Here is a 20,807-nt window from a genome sequence, read left to right as displayed (position 1 = left end):
TGTGTGGTGGGAATATACTTTCTCTTGGCAAAAGGATACTCTGTGTGGGGTGGGGGAGGCAGGAAAGCATAAAAGGTCTACCTTATGTACTTTCAGGGCATTGTGGGCAATAGTGGTTTTCAGAAAATGAGAACTCCCTAAACTCAGATCTTTGCCATAGTCTCTGAAATTCAAACAATTCTTTTTTTCTTAGAGGCAATGAGCAAAAATAGTTACAAATTGCAGGCAGCCAGTAAATCATTGACACCTTATATTAATTAGCTCAAGTAGCTTGATTCTCCAACATCTACTAGAGATAGGGGTTTTGAACTTTTGGAGTAAGAAATAATAATGAGAGTAATATTGGTTCTGAAGTACTCCACAGAAGAGAAGACCTGGATGGGATGTGATAGGAGGGGTATGGTGGGTAAGAATAGGGGAAAGGACTGCCTCTGGGAGTTTACATGCTGGTTTTACAGCATAGGCATTGGAGTTAAACATGGATTTGAATTTAAGCTCTGACATTTAATATTTTTGACTTTTGGTAAAATATGAATCATCTCTAAACCTCAGCTTCCTTGTCAGCAAAATGCAGATGGTAGGAATGCCTCCTTTGCTATACTGTTGGAAGACTCTCTACATCTCCCATTTCCTTCATTCCATGAGGCTCCTGCAGATCCCTTTGAGATCCCAGGGAAAAACAGACACTTTGACAAATCTGACATTGTAGATACCAGCAAAGATCTTGGGTGAGTGGAGGGGGAAATGGGAAAATGAGACAAGGAGGAAATAACAGGTGACCTTGTGGTACCTTGTAATACCTTGCATACTTGTGTGGGAGTAGAAGGTAGTAGAGTTGTCAACTGCAGTTAAGTGATCCAAAATAAATTTTAAGGAGAAGAACAAGTTTTTTTTGAGTAAAAACACTTCTGCTTTTAGATCTCACCACCTGCTGAAGACAAAGCCCTTTAAGTCTTGAAGTGCATATTGAGCACCAGAGGCCCCATGACCATGCACAGACCAGGGGAGGGGGTCACCATGCTGTGGAAATTCACTCTCTTGCTCTTTTACATTCGTGAGTACAAGGAATGGGTAAGGGGCAAGTAACCCTATTATAAATACCTCTGTGAGTGGGCACCTTAGGAAGGGAGAGGAGAGTATTGATGTTTGTGAGTGGGTGGGGACAATAAGGGGGTTTTCCCTTACCATAATCTCTCTTTTTAGGGCTGAGTCTGGGTATGACATTAATAGGTAAGTGAGTCCTGTTACCTCAGGTAACTTCCTTCCTGAAGATTCTAAGATATCAGCCTACCTCCATGGCCCTGGACCAAACTACCTTGCAGTCCCAAAGAAAATTCCCAGATTGAGCCAATTGGGAATAAAAGTCCCTCACTTCACGACTTGGTTTCTCACAGAAAAGTAAAGAGCTTTATCTCAGATGGAAAGGAGGCCTGGCCTTGCACTTTATCCCCGAACTCACTTAGATTCCTTGAACAAATATTCTGGGGACCCTCTCCCACCTTCCACATGTTCCCAAAGGAAGACAAATGGAAGATTCTGGGTCAGGGCTAGTTTTAAGGGACATAGGGGGCACATTATGAGAGGGTTGTACTGCTCACATCTTTGTGATCTTTGGGAATGACAGCGATAAAATCTCAACCAGAGCTGTGGATAGAGACCAACTACCCGCAGGCCCCATGGGAGAACATCACACTTTGGTGCAAAAGCCCTTCTCGGATTTCAAGCAAGTTCCTGCTGCTGAAGGATAAGACACAGATGACCTGGATCCGCCCTTCCTACAAGACCTTTCAAGTTTCATTCCCCATAGGTGCCCTTACTAGGTCCAATACAGGTTTTTACAGATGCTGCTATTGGAAGGAGACAGGCTGGTCAGAGCCCAGTAAAGTTTTAGAGTTGGAAGCACCAGGTAAGCAAGCACAAATGGCTAATCAAGAAGAAACTCCAGCTTCTAAAATTCAAACTTGCCTTCCTAATGCAGGGTTTGTTTAATTCATTCATCCATTTACCTCGAAACGAATGTATACATATGCTCAGGCATTCTATAGTTAGTAAATAAGTACTTTCTCTTCATAGGCAGTGTAGAGTTAGGATGCAAACTCTGGAACAGATTTAGAGGGCAAGCTCTCAACTTAGGGGAGACTCAAGCTAGAGAAAGGAGTGGCAAATAAAGATCATACAGGAATGCTCATTTAAATAGAGCTCTATCCTGAGCTCCCTGTTTTACCTGAATTCCAGTTGTTTTCTCCTTCCAGGCCAGCTGCCCAAGCCCATCTTCTGGATCCAGTCTGAGACCTCTCCTCTTCCTGGGTGTGATATTAATATATTTTGTCATAGCTGGCTACAGGATTTGGTATTCATGCTTTTCAAAGAAGGATATGCAGAGCCTGTGGATTACCAAATCCCAACCGGGACAGTGGCCATATTCTCTATTGCCAACGTGGCACCTGAAAGAGAAATGTTTTACGTTTGCCACACTCACATCCAGATACTCCCCACCTTGTGGTCAGAGCCCAGCAACCCCCTGAAGCTGATTGTAGCAGGTGGGTGTAGCTATGGTTGCTGGGGTCTGATGATTGTTGTCCCTGGAATCATGGCTGGATGAGATAGAGTTTCTTGTTTACTTTTCTCCATCATTCCTAGTTCCTGCAAGGACCATTAGCTAGAGTCATTTGACATTTTACTGAGATGCAAATCAGAATCACCCATACTACAGGCAGGTGTGTGGGAGCCAAATTACTTGGCTAGTGAATGAGCCCAGCTACATGTCCAGCAGCTTCAGCTCATCACATCTTTGTTGTTTCCTACTTGTTGAATATCATGCATTCATTTATTCATTAGACTGTATTTATTGAGCACTTATATGTGCCAGGCACAGGCACTGCCACTGCAGCCTTTTAAACTGATATTTAAAACTGTAAGTATATTTTATTGTATTTGTGATTAATTTTTAGTGTGGAAAATAGAATAAATTGCTAGTGCTGGTGATCAAAATAAGCAAACATGACAAAAAAGTGTGTATATTTTAGAAATGACTGTATAAATTGCTTTACTCATGTATATACAGATCTAGTAGAGCAGTAACAAGGTTTAAGCACAGCAGAAGACTCTCCAAAATGTCCAAATGCCAGTTTCACATCCTAGTCCCAAACCCCTACACCATGGCCTGGATGCTTATTAGAGAGAATTGGCCACATTTTCTCTAGGTTATCCATCGAGCTGCTAAGGTTGGGGGAAGCTGTGATACTACAGAAAGTACCCTGGACATAGAAGCAGTAATCCTAGTTTCTAGTTTCATCTCCGACACTGTCTCTCTGTGTGATCAATCTTGAGCAAGTGACTTCGCCTCTCTGTGCTTTGTTTTCCCCTACTCTAACTTAGATAACAACATCTACCCGATCTACTGTATGATGCTTCTCTGTGCCTCACTCTCCTGATTTGCAAAATTGGTATAACAATAATGCCTACCTCACAGGGTTGTTGTGAGGATTTGCCTAAATATAATACATGTACAGTGCCTGGCATATAAGTTCTCAATAAACAGTAGATTTAAATTTTATTAGTATAGCTTTTTATTGAGGATAGAAAACAAACGTCTGTTTGAATTGTGTGTATATATATGTTTGAATTGTGTGTATGAATTTCCTTTCAGTATAGGTTCCACTATCACAAACTTCTGCAGTTACCTGTTCACTGGTATCCCCTTTAGGCCATGAGCTTTTTTGCTGACAGGAACTGTATGTTCTTTACTTGCATATCCCTAGACCTACATGATTCCTAATACATCCTAAATGCTCAGTGAGCATATGATGGAGCTGATATTTTCAGTAATGAATGGGTGGGTCTGCCTGAGATTTGGGTGGGTAAGAAGGAGTGGTATGTTAATAAAATTTGCCCTCTAGTCTGTAGTATAATCTCTTTGGAGGAACAAAATATAAAAATGAGAGTGTGTCCCAATTAACAGAGATTTCTTTGGTTTGCAGGCTTACAGCCTAACTCCTTACTGGCTTCTTTCAATCTGCTGTTGGGAAGTAAGACCTTACCTGTGTTCAAAATCTATCCTTAATACTCCACTTGCATTCATGCTGTACAAAGATGGAATATAAGTCATTTTTCAGAAGTTTGGTTTCTCAGTGGTTGACAAAATTACATTTGTCATTCTGGGAACCTAAACATACAGGGAATTACAGATGTAGCTATTCCACTGAGACACACCGTGAAACATAGTTAGAGTTTAACTGAGCTGATAGTCTGGTGAGGGGCCAAGGGCGTAAGTTAACTTATCCTTGATTGCATCTTAGAAGAGGCAAAGATTCAAGGAAGGTGAGGGAGCAAAGGGTAAACTTTAGCTACCAATTCCTGTTTAAAGAAATTATAAAAGTAAAACAGAAAATAATAGGGAAGAATCATCCTACCTCTAACTCAGGGTCTCTTCCCTTTCTAGGACTATATCCCAAACCAACTCTGACAGCTTATCCTGGGCCCATCATGACACCTGGAGAAAGCCTGAATCTCAGGTGTCAAGGGCCAATCTATGGAATGACTTTTGCTCTCATAAAGATTGAAGACATGGAGAAATCCTTTTACCGCAAGAGGCCAATAAAAAATGAGGCACATTTCTTCTTCCAGGCTTTGAAAATCCATGATGCTGGACATTATCTCTGTTTTTACTATGATGGGTCATACAGAGGTTCAGTCCTCAGTGATACCCTGAAAATCTGGGTAACTGGTAAGAGACGGGGTGCCATGGGACCTATATTAAGGGCTAAGGATACACAACTCCTTCTAGGCCCCCTGAAGAACCTAATCATGCAGCCAGGACTAAAATTAGGGGAGGAGGTGGGATTTTCCAGGGGTGGAGTAGAGGAAGAGGAGGAAAAGGACCTCAAGTAGTAGTAGGAGGAAGTCAGACTATTAGTTCTTTATATTTTGGGTCTCATCCTAGACACCATCTCCAAGATCTGGCTACTTATTCAGCCCAGTCCTGTGGTCCAAATGGGTCAGAACATGAGCCTGTGTTGTCAGGGGCCAGTGGATGGAGTGGAACTTGCACTCTATAAGAAAGGAGAAGACAAATCACATCAACTCATGGATGCCACCAACATTAATGATGATGAGTCATTCTTCCTCAACAATGTGACCTCCAGTGATATTGGCATCTATACCTGCCACTATCTCCTCTCCTGGAAGACCTCCATCTGTATGGCATCACACAATACCATGGAGCTTGCGGTTGTAGGCAAGTGCTAACAACTTTTGTTTGTTTTTATCATCATTACAGTGTTATAAAAAGTGTTAGTGACCCTGTGTCCTCTTGAAGTTATGAGCCAAGAAAAAGCACACTTAGAGGTTGGTGTAGAATTTTCTTCAAAAACTTTAGGTACCCTCTCTTCCAAGATTGTTACTCAAGCCCTACCTCTTAGCAAGACCTAGCCCCATATATTTTTGATTATTTTATTTATTTATTTTTAGAGAGAGGGAAATAGATGGAGAAAGAAAGGGAAAGAGACTTTGATGTGTGAGAGATACATTGATCAGTTGTCTCTTGCATGCCCCCAAATGGAGACCTGGCTTGCTATGCAGGCATGTGCCCTGCCTGGGAATCAAACCAGAGACCTTTCAGTTTGCAGGCCAGCACTCAGTCCACTAAGCATACCAGCGAGGGCAAGACCTAGCCCAATTTTAACCACTGGAGGAGTTATTTTCTTTCATGCCAGGGAAAACTTACAGGTATGAGGTCCCAATTGAAGGTAGTAGTGGTCATCAAGGAGTGGGTCAAAGAGTTCTGATGCACAGTCAAATTTTGAAGCTACTGATCTGGTGAAAGTAGAAAGGAAGAGAAGACTAAATAGTGAGCCAACAAAACATTTGTGAGGGAAGAGGTACTGAGTTTGAGGTCACCTCTAACTCTGATCTCTGGACTAATTGTCGATAAGATCCCAAAACCCTCCCCATCAGCCTGGCCCGGCAGGCTGGGACATGCCTTTACCCTTCAGTACCTCATCTGGTACTTGAATTTTCTCTAGAATGGGAAGAAAGAGCAACATTCCAAAAATTCTCAGTGGATGGAGACTTCATCATCAGTATTGTTGAAGGGAAAGTAACAGGGACCTACAGTTGCATGTATCACATAGAAGCACACCCTAATATCCAGTCACATCGCAGTGAGCCTCTGAAGCAGTTGGGGCCAGCAGGTGAGATTGACAACTTTTCATAGGGATGCCCCTTCACAGCTTTGGCCATGATGCCCTGGGATCCCGGAGCAGTGTACAAAAAGTATGGAAATGGGAGTCAGGGGCTTGTAAGTCAGCACCCTTGGGTTCGAGTATCCTTCCCCTAGGGTGGTCTCATAAGCACTCAAAAGCAGTGAACTAGATATTTTCAAGGTCCCCATGCTTCATGAAAAAGAAGACCACTTCTGTCTCATCTTCCCTTCACCATCAGTGACCAGCTCTCCCTTCTCACATGAATGTGATCACCTGCCCCTATCCCCATCAAGGCCCCAGCTTCTATTCTTCTCTGGTCATAGGTTTGCTTACCTGGAATTATATTCTGAATGAAGTTATCAGGATGTCCTTGATCATGCATCTTCTTACCTTGCTGTTGGTAGAGATGTGGATAAGGTGGAAGTGTTGGAGACTAAGAAACAGGTAACTATCTTGCCCCAGCCCTTCTTTCTTCAATCTAGCTGAGTCCAGGCTCTCCAGAGACTCAGGAATAACTCATGCTCAAACAAAGAAAAGCCACAGGGGCACACCCTTTGTATTTCCTACCTTCTTGGCTTAAGACACAAGAATTTATCTTCCCAACTGTTTCTCTTTCACTTCACAGAGGGGTCAGGACCTAAGTCAAAGGGTGAAGAAATGCACAATTTTCAGAGGCTGGAGAAGTTATCAGAACCGCATTCACTGATCTCCCCCAGAAAAGTGCCCATACAATCCTGCTTCTCGAAGACGATTTATGTTCCCCATGTTAATTTACTCAAAACTTTTTCTTTTGCAAGAAGCCATGCATTCCTGTCTCCCAGGGTGTTATTGAACTCCTATCTCAACTTTTCATCTTTAACTTCTAGCTCTCAAGGGATACTCTTCTGTTTTATCCCACTTGCCATAGAAACCAGTCTCTCTGCCACTCTAGCCTCCAACTACCTGTGCAGAGCATTCTGAGAATATAATTTTAACTTGGATAGGCATCTGTTGAGGGAATGGATTGGAGGCAGGGAATGAGACTGCTTCCCGTGACCCAGAAAATGGCAAGCCAAACAGCTTCTCCTGCCATTTTGTTTGATCTTTGATGTCATTTCTCTCTAGCCCATCCCCATAACCTGTGCTCAGTCTGTTCTGTTTAAAAATGAAAAGGCAAATGAGAGCTCCTAGCTTGATGGTAACCTCAGCTCCTGAATACCTTGCTTACTTCCCCCTATCCTCTGTTCCTGGCTGTACCCCCACCGTGATCATAAACCTTTGTGTGTTTAGGAGTATTCAATACACAATGGATTATAACTATGTGTGTGTGTGTGTGTGTGTGTGTGTGTGTGTGTTTTCCACTGGGATATGAGGGACAAAATGCTTCAGTGACAAGAAGGGGGCCACCTACACCTTCTGCAAAAACCACCACCGTTGAGTTTTCAAAGTGTCAGTGGAGAATGAGTTCTAGTTCTCCTCAGAATCTATCTTGTGTGCCACATACATTGGGGTAATCTTTAAGCCAGGGGTTAGGAAAAATATATCTTCAAGTGTCCCACTTCAACCCATGGCCACTGTATTAAAGAATAAGTTTAAAAAGCAGATTTCAGAAAAAGCACCTTTTTTTAAATTTTTATTTTATTGATTATGCCATTACAGTTGTTCTATTCCCCCCTTAATTCCCCTCCCACTGCACCCTGCACCCACCCCTACCATCCCCCCTTTAGTTTATGACCATGTGTCTCAAGTTCTTTAGATTCTATATTTCTCATACTATTCTTGCCCTCCCCCTATCTATTTTCTACCTACCGTCTATGCTACTTATTTTTTGTACCTTATCCCCCCTTCTCCTCCCACTCCCCTGTTGCTAACCCTCCATGTGATCTTCATTTCTATGGTTCTGCTCCTGATCTAGCTGTCCTCTTAGTTTGCTTTTGTTTTAGGTGTGGTTGTTAATAACTGTGTGTTTGCTGTCCTTTCACTGCAGCAAGAGCTAAGGGGACAGTCATCTACAAAAAAAGCACCTTGATAAGCAAGTTTTTCTGACTAGGAAGGACGGTTAGTGTTTTCTAAGTAAAATTTTTCAAATAGATTTTGGCTTAATACCTAATTTTACAGGACCCATAATTCAAACCTGCTGCATATTTCTAGTCATACTCTGGGGGGTGGGGGGGTGGGTAGAGAGATCCTGCTCTCTGACAGGCTTAGCTAAACACTGACAATCTTCTGGTAATTCATTGTGGCTGCCTAGGCAACCTTTCCATAACAAAGGCAGGTGAAGCAGGTCGGTCTGAGGACCAATACTGCAATAATAAAAATTGCTTCCAAACTTAAATTTGATAATGGTGAAACACCCACTATTTCTCCCTCCACCCTCACACCCACTACCCAGAGCTGCCGATCACACTGAGCTCCAGGGGTTATGAGAGCTAGAGTTACAAAAGCATGTTCACATCTGACATCTCAATTCCAGCAACAGCCTAATCAGGGGCTATGAGGAGCTGACATCTGATATCAGCTGGGGAAGGGGAGGGGGGCCATGTGGGTCATGAAAGAGCAAGAGGTATGTAGGTGGTGAGGCCCTCAAAAAGAAAAGCCATCGATGTCAGAAAAGATTATTTCCTATTAGCCTGGCCATATCCAATCCTTATTGGGTGGTGAGTAAGCCAATGACATAAATTGCCGCCCCCTTCTCTCCACCCTCCCCCTAATCCCAGCAACTCCTCTCATCTCTTTTCTGGTCTCACTAGAGAAGCCTGGTTGCTGGGAACAGCTCAAGGGGTCACCATGCTGTTCATAATCACGGCTCTCCTCTGCGGTGGTGAGTACAAAGAGGTGGTGTAAGGGGCCTGGGCAGAGGCTGGGGTGAAGTCCTGTTGGGGAGGAGGCAGAGTTCTGGCAGCAATTTCTTTTGCAGGACTGTGCAAAGGGGTATTGACAGAAGAGACTGGTGAGTTTTTTTTCTGCTCCAGACTGGGACATTCCTCCCTAGAGATCCGAAATAACTACATAGTGTCAGTGTCAGCGACCAGGGAGTGACTGATTGGAAGAGAAGGACAGCCAGAAAGGAGCCCTGGCTAAAGTTGCTGGCAAAATTCAGCCTCCAACTCTGCTTTTGTGCCTGCAAAATTTCCCTCAAGCTTCTGAACTTTTCTAAGTCTCACCTGAAACATCAGCTTTCTCTTTCCCCTGCAGCTGTGGAAGGAAGGAAAGCGTTTGGATTTGGGTTGAAAGGGAAGGTGGGCAGTGTGATCTGGGTAGGGGTTCAAGGATAAGGAAAGCAGGGGAGAAGGGAGGATGGCTTCACTAACTCTGCTGTTTCTAGAAATAATCATGCCAACTCCTAAGCCTGAGCTATGGGCAGAGACCAACTTCCCTCTGGCCCCGTGGAAGAACTTAACCCTATGGTGCAGAAGCCCTTCTGGATCAACTAAGGAGTTTGTGCTGCTGAAGGACGGGACTGGGTGGATTGCAACTCGCCCAGCCTCAGAGCAGGTCCGGGCTGCTTTCCCCCTTGGTGCCTTGACACAGAGCCACACCGGGAGTTACCACTGCCATTCATGGGAGGAAATGGCTGTGTCGGAGCCCAGTGAGGCACTTGAACTAGTGGGGACAGGTAAGAAATGTCAGAGGGGTTTTCTGAAGTAATCCCCAGAGCCCCTGAGACTCCAGTACTGTTGCTGGATGTGGGGGAATGAATAAAGACTCAGACCCAAGAGGTTTGTGCTGCATGTAGGAGAGGAAGGACACTGAAATGGGGGTGAGGGGTGGGTAAGGGAGTGAGAGGAAACAGTCAGGAGGAGCCAAAGACCAGTCCAAGATGGATTTCTTTTTGGCTGACACAGTGACTCCAAGCGTTCCATCTGGGCACCTTCAAACCCATTTTGTTTTCTAGACATCCTCCCCAAACCTGTCATTTCTGCTTCCACACCAATCCGGGGCCAGGAACTGCAAATTCGGTGCAAAGGATGGCTGGCAGACATGGGGTTTGCTCTATATAAGGAGGGATTGCAGGAACCCATCCAGCAATTTGGTGGCTTTGGGAGAGAAGCCTTCTTTACAATCCAAAGAATGGAGGATAAAGACGAAGGCAATTATAGTTGTCGCACTCACACTGAAATGCACCCCTTCAAGTGGTCTGAGCCCAGTGATCCCCTCGAGCTTATTATAAAAGGTAGATCTGAAAAGGGTGTGTGAGGGAGGAGGGGGAAGGCAAAACTCTGGGTCAGACACTCCTTCCCCTACAGCAAACTTTGTTGCTGGTCCTAGGAGCCTGTGTCCAATCTTAGAGCCAAGCAGGCGTGGCGCTGGGAGTGCCAGGGCCTCTGGCTGCATGATATTAATAGCAGTAATCGTTATTAATAGCTGGGGTTTGTGGAGGGTGATTTAATTTTTCTAATTATTTTTATATTAATTATTTTATTTTGCTATAAAGTAAATATTCAAAGGATATTTGGACAAGAAAGGGAACTAATACATTGTAGAGCATGTACTATTTACCCTTCTTGTCCAAATGGGCAAACTGAGGCTCAGGGAACCAGCAGAGCCCCAATGACAATTCACTCTTTTAGCTAGCCTCTATTGTCTCCTCTGATAACAGTGATTCAGCTGCAGAAGTTGAAGGGTGGAGGTGAGGGGTCCCTGTTACAAAGCCATCAGCAAAATGGATTTGCCTGCATTTTTAAATGCACCTACTTCTGAATGAAATACTATAAAAAACAAAGTGGCTTCCTAGAACCAATATTACCTATATTAGTTATCTTTCTTTCTTTCTTTTTTTCCTTAAGTTGGTTTTGTTGTGTTGTGTTTTGTGTTTTGCTTCTAGACATGTACCCAAAGCCCTTCTTCAACACATGGGCCAGTCCAATGGTCACTCCTGGTGCCCGAGTGACTTTCAATTGCTCTACCCCCCACCAGCACATGAGCTTTATCCTTTACAAAGACGGAAGTGAAATAGCATCCAGTGACAGGTCTTGGGCAAGTCCAGGAGCCAGTGCAGCTCAGTTTCTGATCATTTCGGTCGGCATTGGTGATGGAGGGAATTACAGCTGCCGCTATTATGATTTTGCTATCTGGTCTGAGCCCAGTGAATCTGTGGAGCTCGTGGTGACAGGTCAGGAGTGGGGAAATGAAGATGGAGGGGTACTGAATCTGGGACAGTGGGTGGATGGCCTGTCAGCAGGAGAGAAAGAAGTGCTCCTTCTAAATATTACCAAGAAAGTGCTAGGGGCAGTGACTTGCACATGGTAAACAGTCCATGTAAGGCGGTTGCTGACATTATCATTAACACATGAATAAGAGACAAAGGAGCCGTGGCTGGGGTAGCTCAGTGGATTGAGCATGGGCCTGAGAACCAAAGGATCTCCGTTCGATTTCCAGTCAGGGCATATGCCTGGGTTGCAGGCCAGGTCCCAGCAGGGGATGCGTGAGAGGCAACCATACATTGATATTTCTCTCCCTCTCTCCTTCCATTCCCCTCTAAAGATAAATAAATAAAATCTTTTTTAAAAAGAGACAAAGGAGAGGGAGGAGATAAGTAATTAATTTGGGGGGAAAGAAATACTGCAGATAGCGGTGTCCAATCCCTAGAACCAAGTTCCTGTTGCCTTATTTCTGAAATCATTTTGTTGCTCAGCCTTGAGCCTTAGGCTCAATGTCCATCTTTTCTTTAGGTGGTGTTTCAGAGATTGGTGGGCTGGTTGGCCCTCAGAGAAAGGGCAAAGACCTTGGAATATCAGTTGCATATGATGCAGCCATTAGAAATGATAGTTTTCAAAGGCTGTGTAACATCTTGTTTACAATATAAAGTTAAGTGAAAGATATTAAACTGCACAAAGGAGAGGAAGGACAGTAGGATCCAAATTATGCAAATAGTTATAGCTACAATGACATGGTTATATACAGAAAATATTAATGGAATGGAAATATAGAAACATGTATAAAGAATGGTTGTCATTGAGTGGTAGAATGATATTTTCTTCATTGTTTTTCCTGTATTTTCTAAATGTCTACAATAAACATATTGTTTCTTATAGTAACAGTAGAAAAGCAATTTACAGAATATAGGGGGCAAGTTTTTCTCATGTTGTGGTCTTTTAAATTTCAGAATTCTACCCTGAACCCACTCTCCTGGCACAGCCAGGTCCTGTGGTGCTTCCTGGGAAAAATGTGATCCTACACTGCAAGGGGGCTTTCCAGGGCATGAGGTTCGCCCTCTTGCATGAGAGAACCCAGGTTCCTATACAGTTCCAGAGTACCTCAGGGAATTCAACTGACTTCCTCCTCCGCACTGTTGGAGCAGAAGACTCTGGGAACTACAGCTGTGTCTATTATGAGACAACCATGTCAAACAGGGGATCACATCTCAGCAAACCTGTTATGATCTGGGTGACTGGTAAGGACAAACAAAGCATGTAAATGGGACAGAGAAAATGACTGTAGGAGATTGAGAGGGTGATCCCTCTTGCAAGGCTAGGCTAGGCCACAGAAAGGGGGAACAATTGTGGCCAGAAGGAAAAAGATAAAGTGTTAATTCAGCAAGCAAGTGGTAAGTGTCCATACTCACCACTTGGCATCTTTGGTCTCTCCCTAGATACATTTCCTAAGCCATGGTTGTTTGCCGAGCCCAGTTCTGTGGTTCACATGGGGCAGAATGTTACTCTCTGGTGCCAAGGGCCAGTCCATGGAGTAGGGTACATTCTGCACAAAGAAAAAAAAGTCTCTTCAATGCAGCTCTGGGGATCCACCAGTACCGATGGGGCATTCCCCATCACCAGTGTATCTGGTGCTAGCATAGGGCGTTATACCTGCTGCTACCACCCTGACTGGGCCAGCCCTATCAAGATACAGCCTAGCAACACCCTGGAACTCATAGTCACAGGTAAGGGGAAGATGTTCTGCAATGGGCATGAGAGGTACTAAAAGGAGGGGATAAACTGGTAGATGGTTTGGATGATTTTCAAAGAGTTCAAGAAGAGTCAAGGAATATTCTTTCCTCTTTAATGAAGTGAGTCTCCAAGGGTGATGGACTGGCAAGTAACATCTTCTTTCTGACCAGGGGTTATATTTTTCTAGGTCTGCTCCCAAAACCTAGCCTATTAGCCCAGCCTGGTCTCATGGTGACCCCTGGGGAAAATATGACTCTTCAGTGTCAAGGGGAATTGCCAGACTCAACATTTGTCCTGTTGAAGGAGGGCTCTCAAGAGCCATTAGAGCAACAGAGACCAAGTGGCTACAGGGCTGACTTCTGGATGCCATCAGTGAGAGGTGAAGATTCTGGGATCTACAGTTGTGTTTATTATTTGGACTCTGCTCCCCTTGCAGCTTCCAATCACAGTGACTCCCTGGACATCTGGGTGACTGGTAAGGTCCTGTAGACTTCAGTAACAGTCTATATTTTATAGTTAGGCCTAAGTGGGTAAAGGGCTGGGTTAAGAGCCACTTCTAATTCTGTGCTCTGGTTGGTTGCAGATAAACCTCCTAAACCCTCCCTGTCAGCATGGCCCAGCACAGTGTTCAAGCTCAGGAAGGAAATCACCCTTCAGTGCCGAGGACCAATGCCAGGTGTTGAATTTGTCCTGCAACATGACAGAGAGGAAGCACCTCAGCAGTTCTCAGAAAATGGAGACTTTGTCATTACCAACATAGAAGGAAAAGGCATTGGAAACTACAGCTGCAGCTACCGCCTCCAGGCCTACCCTGATATCTGGTCAGAGCCTAGTGATCCTCTGGAGCTGGTGGGTGCAGCAGGTAAGTGAGTAATCCCTCCATAGTCCTGGAACAGCACACTTGGGATTCCAGAGACAGTCCCCAAGGAAACAGCCCAAATATGGAGGGAGAAGGGTTTAGAGTCAGACAAGTGTGGTTATATTTCTCCAGGGATGGTGACAAGGGGGACTTCAGATTTGCTCAAAGATAGTGAGCCACATATTTTCAAGGCCAGTTCAATCCCCCAAAAGGAGGGCTTCTTCTGCCTCAGCATAAGCACTGCTTCTGATCACCCCTTCTTCAGTCTCAATATATGGCTCTTAAGAAAAGCTTGGAGGAGGCCACATGAGGAGGCAATGAAAGATCAAGTGGAAGATGTGCTAACCTCCATGGCCTTGGTTTCTCCTTTTTTATCATCACAGGGCTTGCTGCTCAGGAGTGCACTGTGGGGAACATTGTCCGAAGTAGCCTGATTGTAGTGGTGGTTGTAGCTTTGGGGGTGGTGCTAGCCATAGAGTGGAGGAAGTGGCCTCGACTTCAAACCAGGTAATGTCTCATGTCAGCCTCCTTCTGTGATCCCAAGGCTACTGGAAAAACAATGCTTTGAATGTGTCTCTAGTATCTGAACTCCACAGTGCAACCTGTCTTCAGGTTGATGGTTCTGGATATTTCTTTAGTCACGTTTTTTCTCTGCACAGAGACTCGGAGACAGATGGACGGGACCAGACCATAGCCCTTGAAGAATGTAACCAAGAAGAAGAACTGGGCACCAATTCCAACTCTCCTTCTTCGATCTCTCAGGGAACCTTAGTGGACCTGCCAGTCCCAATATAATAATCTCTTCCTTTAAAAGAGCTTTCTTCTTCTCTCTCTTTTATCCTCAGACACCTGCAAATCTGACTGATTACCCTGGGATTCAGCCCATCATCTATTCCTTAGTCACTAATCACCTGAGCTGGGTCAAGGGGATTCTGGGAATGAGAGCTCTACTATGAAATGTAGATATAGGATGAGATGTTTCCTGAAATTAGATTTCCCATTCCTGTAACTCCTCACTGTACTGATTTACTGATGCGTGTAATTCTATTAAAAAGTATTCTTCTGAATAAAGAGTATTCACTATTTAACGGAAGAAACTATGGCAGTGATTTTTCATTGGTCTGTTTTTCACTTACAAGCAAACAGAAATGGTGTGTTGGAACTGACCTCCATGGCAGAATAAGAGAGCATTGGACTCTTCATACAGAAAAAAGAGTTCAAGGATGGAGTCGGGGGAGAAGAAAAATCTCCAAAATAGTACTTACCAATTTCAGTTTAGACATATCCCTGAAGAGAATCTGTTATTTTCTTCCATTTTATTATCGAGTGAGTGAATTTATTAATGCATGAATGAATGAATGGTAAATGTTCTTTTCAAGTGAAGCCAGAGGAGGACAAATATTGAAGTTAAATTCTTTTCACTGTGTTACTTCTAGGTCTATAATACACAAATATCAGGATTAGCCCTCTGCAGAACTTTGAAATTGGCAAAGTGTACTTTGTTACCCTTACCTCATAATCACAAGGTGTACGTTAATTCACTCTTAAGTGTGCACAATTGATGAATCTCAATTCTTGTCCCTCTCTAAAAAGAGCCTTGTTTTCCCAAAAGAATGGGCCTTTGGTGGTGAGATTTCAGTGGGTAAATAAGCAGCTGAGGTGGTGGGTTTGGAGCAAGGGACCTACCAGTGTCCCCTCCCAGGACTTCAAATGGAGGCCAGTTCACATTCTAAGCCTCTGATCTTCCTCCCTGAATCAGTATGTCACTTGCCCCATGGTTGAGAATTCAGTATACATTAAGGGGTTAGACTGAAAAAGAGAACTTACCTAGTTCTTTGAACCTGCTCAAAACCTCAGACAAATTAAACTGGGTACTAGAGGAGGTCATGACCTCTTCAAATTTGATCCTAAAATTCCTCACCCTCCCAATACTGTTTAATGAATGGTAAGCTAACACTGTTCTATAGAGCAATGTATACAGTGAGTTATTTATTCCTGGTTATAATAAATTTTAGATAGCAACTCTTGTATTCTTGCATTACAAAGCTTATTCACCCAGCAACTTAATGGGAAGAAATGCATCTTATTTTCTTTAATTCTTACATAATGTAATACTCTGAGTACTGCAGACTAGTTTATATTAAGTTCTATATATAGAAGTACAAAGTCTCACTCTGATTTCCACTTAATGAGATTCTATTTCTATTAGTGTTTTATACTAATCTCTTATAGTGTTTCTAAAAATTGAATTTCAAAAGTGCATTTATATTTGAACTTAGCAAAACCTGATTGTTGATTTCTATTGAGATTACTCTCTGCCTTCAAACTCTCCATTCCTAACCCTCAACGAAATTATACACTTAAAACACTGGAGGGAGGCATATTCTTCATCCTTGGTTTTAGTACAAAAGTCCTTTGATCAGACTGGATTTTGCTTTCCAATCATTGGGTATTCTAAAGTATATTGTCAAGGCTAGTAGCAGGGCTGTACAAGTTAGCAAGTGATCACTTGATTGCTTTAACTCTTCATCAATTCATCAAATAAAAGAGGAAAGGGAAGAAAAGAGTAGATGGCCAAGGACTGAAATTTAGAGAAGCCTCTGAATTAGAAAAGCAGGGAGAATTTGAGGCAAAAAATGACAGAAAAAGATTCTCATAACATTCAGACATTGAATCTGGGGTCTTCTTTGTCAAAAAATACTCAAACAGAGATACACACACAATCAGAAAATTTTGATAAATCTTTCTGAGAGAAACAAACAGTGAGAAATATTGTGAGAATAGATTGTTAGTTGTTTTCTAAAAACACTTATATATACCACTCTTTCACTTAGAAAACCAAGTTTTACATGTTTTAAAAGGGAAAAACTAGTTGTCAACTGTGAAATACTCAAAAACAAAGAGCAGCTTTGGGATTTAACTTCTGTACTCACTATCAGAGCTATCTTGATGAATTAAATATCTATTTATTATGCAAAAGTCATCAGAAACTCTAAATGAATTAAATATCTATTTATAATACAAACATAGCTTGTTGCTGACAATGCTCCACATGGTATGTTTTTTCAACCTGGTTGCCATGGGAATCAGTCTCTTTACCCCTGGCTGGCCTCTAATCATCAGCTCAGCATTAGGTAATTTCTGGGAAATGGAATCTCCATTAGGGTGGAATGGACCTATGAGGGGAGAATTTTTTTTTCTGGAACCTCAGGAACAAAAGCCAAAGATCCTCTCCCTAGTTCTAAACAAACAACTGTAAATTCCTTCTGGTCCTTCAGCCTACACATTTTTGGCCCCAGCTTCTCAGAGCTACAGATTGTCTAGGTAGTGTGGCCCAATCCACAACCTATTACAGAATCTTGTTTGCAATGGAGTGGACACAGAAGCACACAGCCTCTTTTTGTAAACCTCCAGGATTGGGGAGTTCACCACTCCATGAGACAACCTGAGGCTTTCAAATTGTTTGGTCGATCTCATATTTGTATGTTTGCATTCCTTTCATACTCACTGGCTCTAGTTCTGATTCAAGTTGCAACCCAGATGAAATCTACTTCTTATACAGAATAGCCTTACAATATTTGGAAAATATGAATATGTAGTTAACTGTCAATTATCCAGGCTTCAGAGAGGGCAGAGTTCATTCTTACCCAACTCCTGTCAGATTCAAGCAGTACATTTTTTCATTTTTATATATCTGCTATTATATAGAATAGTATTATATAGAATATTAAACAATGATAAGTGATGTGGGAAAAATACAACAGAGAAAGGAGATACAGCACTGTGAGTTTTGTGGGGAAAAAATGTTGCAAGTTAAAAAAGGTGACTGAGAATACCTCCCTGAGTCTATGGCCATACCACTCTGAATGCGCCCGATCTCATCTGATCTCGGAAGCTAAGCAGAGTCGGGCCTGGTTAGTACTTAGATGGGAGAATACCTGAGAATGTAATGTTTGACTTATGATGATGAAGGATGTGAAGGAGAAAGCCATGCACATGGGTTCTTGTAAGAGAGCAAAGTAGATGCAAACAGCCCTGAAAAGGGGGGATGCCTTGCTGCTTTGAGGAACTGTGACTAAACTACCATGGCTGGAGCATAGTAAGCAAGGGGGAGAGTAGAAAGGGATATGGTCAGAGAGGTAATGGGAGCCAAACAAACCAAGATCTTCAAGTCTTTGCAAGGACCTTGACTTATATTTTGAATGAAGTAGGAAACCAGTGGAGTGACATGATTAAACTTACATTTAAATAGGGCTATCCAGTCTTCTGTGTGGAGAATAGACTAAGCAGCAAGAGTGGAATGGAATCAGAGAGATCTGTTAGGAAGCTATTGCAATCATCAGGCAAAAGAGGGTGAGTTAGGTCATCACAGTAGCAGAGAGGTAATAAAAAATGGTTAGATGATTGACATAATCTGAGGAAAGAGGCAACAGAATTTGGCGAAAGATTAGATTGGGATGTGTTCTGTAAACATTTACATTAGAAGAAAGAACTGTTTCAAATGCTGCCTTAGTGTTTCCCTCCTAGGGTTATTTTAATCTCATCCTCAAGGAAGGTTTTCCAATGCCTCCCAACCTGAGTCACCATTTCTGGACAGTTTGTCAATGAGTTTCTCATTGTCCATTCAGAAACATGTAAGCCAAATGCAGTCCTGTATGTCAGAAGTGATTTGACCAACACAGAGGACAGAGGACAGTAAAATTATCATTTCCTAAGACCTTGACTCACTATTTCTATTAATGTTATCTAAAATTACATGACCGTTGGGCAGCCAAATCACACTCTTGGCTCATAGGAAACTCATGGTCAACCAAAACCCATAGTTTTTTTTTAAATTTTGATTTTATTGATTATGCCATTACAGTTGTTCTATTCTCCCCTTCATTCCCCTCCACCCTGCACCCCCACTCCCACTATTCCCCCCTTTAGTTTATGACCATGTGTCTCAAGTTCTTTAGATTCTATATTCCCCATACTATTCTTGCCCTCCCCCTATCTATTTTCTACCTGTCGTCTATGCTACTTATTTTCTGTACCTTCTCCCCCCTTCTCCTCCCACTCCCCTGTTGCTAACCCTCCATGTGATCTTCATTTCTATGGTTCTGTTCCTGATCTAGCTGTCCTCTTAGTTTGCTTTTGTTTTAGGTGTGGTTGTTAATAACTGTGAGTTTGCTGTCCTTTCACTGTTCATGTTTTTTTTTTAACTTCTTTTTCTTAGATAAGTCCCTTAAACATTTCATATAATAAGGGCTTGGTGATGATGAACTTCTTGAATTTGATCTTATCTGAGAAACACTTTATCTGTCTTTCCATTCTAAATGAAAGTTTTGCTGGATAGAGCAATCTTGGTTGTAGGTCTTTAGATTTCATGACTTGGAATATCTCTTTCCAGCCCCTTCTTGCCTGTAAGGTCTCTTTTGAGAAATCAGCTGACAGTCTGATAGGAACTCCTTGGTAGGTGACTGTCTCCTTATCTCTTGCTGCTTCTAGGATTCTCTCCTTCATTTTAATTTTGGCTAATGTAATTATGATGTGCCTTCATGTGTTTCTTCTTGGGTCCAACTTCTTTGGCACTCTCTGAGCTTCCTGGATTTCCTGGAAGTCTATTTCCTTTGCCAGACTGGGGAAATTCTCCTTTATTATTTGTTCAAATAAGTTTTCCACTGGTGGCTGTTTTTTCCCCCTTCTGGTACCCCTATAATTCAGATGGAGGAGTGTTTAAAGATGTCCTGGAGGTTCCTGAGACTCTCCTCATTTTTTTGAATTCTTGTTTCTTCATATTTTCCTGTTTGGTCATTTTTTCCTTCCTTCTGGTCCACTCCCTTGATTTGAGTACCAGTTTCCTTTTCATCACTATTGGTTTCCTGTGCAATTCCCTTCATTTCAATTAGTTTAGCCTTCATATGTTCCTCTAATTTGTGACTGAAATCAACCAGTTCTGTGAGCATCCTGATCACCAGTGTTTTGAACTGTGCATCTGAAAGTTTTGCTATTTCTTCATTGCTTAGAGTTATGGGCTCTGGGGCTTTGAGATCTTCCTGAGCCATTTTTGGTCTGTTCATGCCCGTTAAGTATGAGGAGCAGAGCCTTAGGTGTTCACCAGGGTAGGGCCACTCAGGGTAGTGTCACTGGGTTATGACGCTGTATGTGGGGGTGGTGTCAGAGCGGGGAAATGGTGGCCCCCTCTGTTGCCACCTCCGCTGGGGCCTGCTTGGTCCCGTTTCACTGCCCACTCCCTTGCCGGTCTATCTGTGCAGGAATGAGCCACCACAGTCAACCCGTCACCCTGCGCCCTAGCTGGGTCCACCGGTGGCTCACTGGGTCACTCCCTGGGTTGCTCACTGGGTCTGCCCTTTGCAACCCCACACCTGGGATCTGCGCACCTGAGTCCCTCTGACTGAGTTTTCCTGTGCAACCCTGCTCCGCCAAGTGCTGGCTTCGCCCCTCTTATCGGTCAGGCTAAAGAATTCGTTGTTATCAGACTTCCGAAAAGTTCAATTTTCTGTGTTCTGGCTGTGTTCTGTTGCTAATATTTTGTTGTCTCTAAACTTGGTTGTGTGAGAAAGCACAGCATCTCCACCTATGCCTCCATCTTGGCAGAACTCTTTTTCACACAAGCTCTTGCCTATTCAATCCATTCTTGCCTTCACTTGTGCATATGGTGTGTTTTTTGCAGATGATTTAAGACTTGATTTGACATTTATTTCATCATACAGGCCCCAGGTTACACAAGCAATATATTAGCATTTATTGAGCCCCATTCCATATGCTACACATATAGACACTACTACATTTACTCCTGACAACAATCCTGTGATGTTATTATTACCATTTAATATCATGAGGAAACAGAGGCTCAGAGAAGTTAGGTAACATGCC

The 20,807-nt window shown here is 43.0% G+C and overlaps 1 protein-coding gene across 1 annotated transcript; it reads left to right on the top strand.

The window, feature by feature from the left end:
• Positions 1 to 984: 984 nt before the first annotated feature.
• On the top strand, positions 985 to 14,756 carry IGSF1 (immunoglobulin superfamily member 1). The gene is given in 20 exon segments (XM_037154579.2): positions 985 to 1,054; positions 1,204 to 1,230; positions 1,625 to 1,906; positions 2,253 to 2,540; positions 4,442 to 4,726; positions 4,943 to 5,225; positions 5,918 to 5,991; positions 5,994 to 6,191; positions 6,527 to 6,647; positions 8,933 to 9,003; positions 9,100 to 9,132; positions 9,508 to 9,798; positions 10,078 to 10,356; positions 11,008 to 11,295; positions 12,289 to 12,576; positions 12,775 to 13,062; positions 13,257 to 13,544; positions 13,653 to 13,931; positions 14,312 to 14,435; positions 14,588 to 14,756. Coding segments are annotated over 20 exon segments (3,993 nt in total). The 3' UTR covers positions 14,724 to 14,756.
• The last annotated feature ends 6,051 nt before the right edge of the window (positions 14,757 to 20,807 follow it).

Source organism: Artibeus jamaicensis, unplaced genomic scaffold (genome assembly GCF_021234435.1).
Source record: "Artibeus jamaicensis isolate MK-2021 breed Jamaican fruit bat unplaced genomic scaffold, CSHL_Jam_final contig_240, whole genome shotgun sequence".
In the NCBI taxonomy this organism is placed as follows: domain Eukaryota; kingdom Metazoa; phylum Chordata; class Mammalia; order Chiroptera; family Phyllostomidae; genus Artibeus; species Artibeus jamaicensis.
Note: the sequence above shows the minus strand (reverse complement) of the source record. Positions and strands in the feature narration are given on the sequence as shown.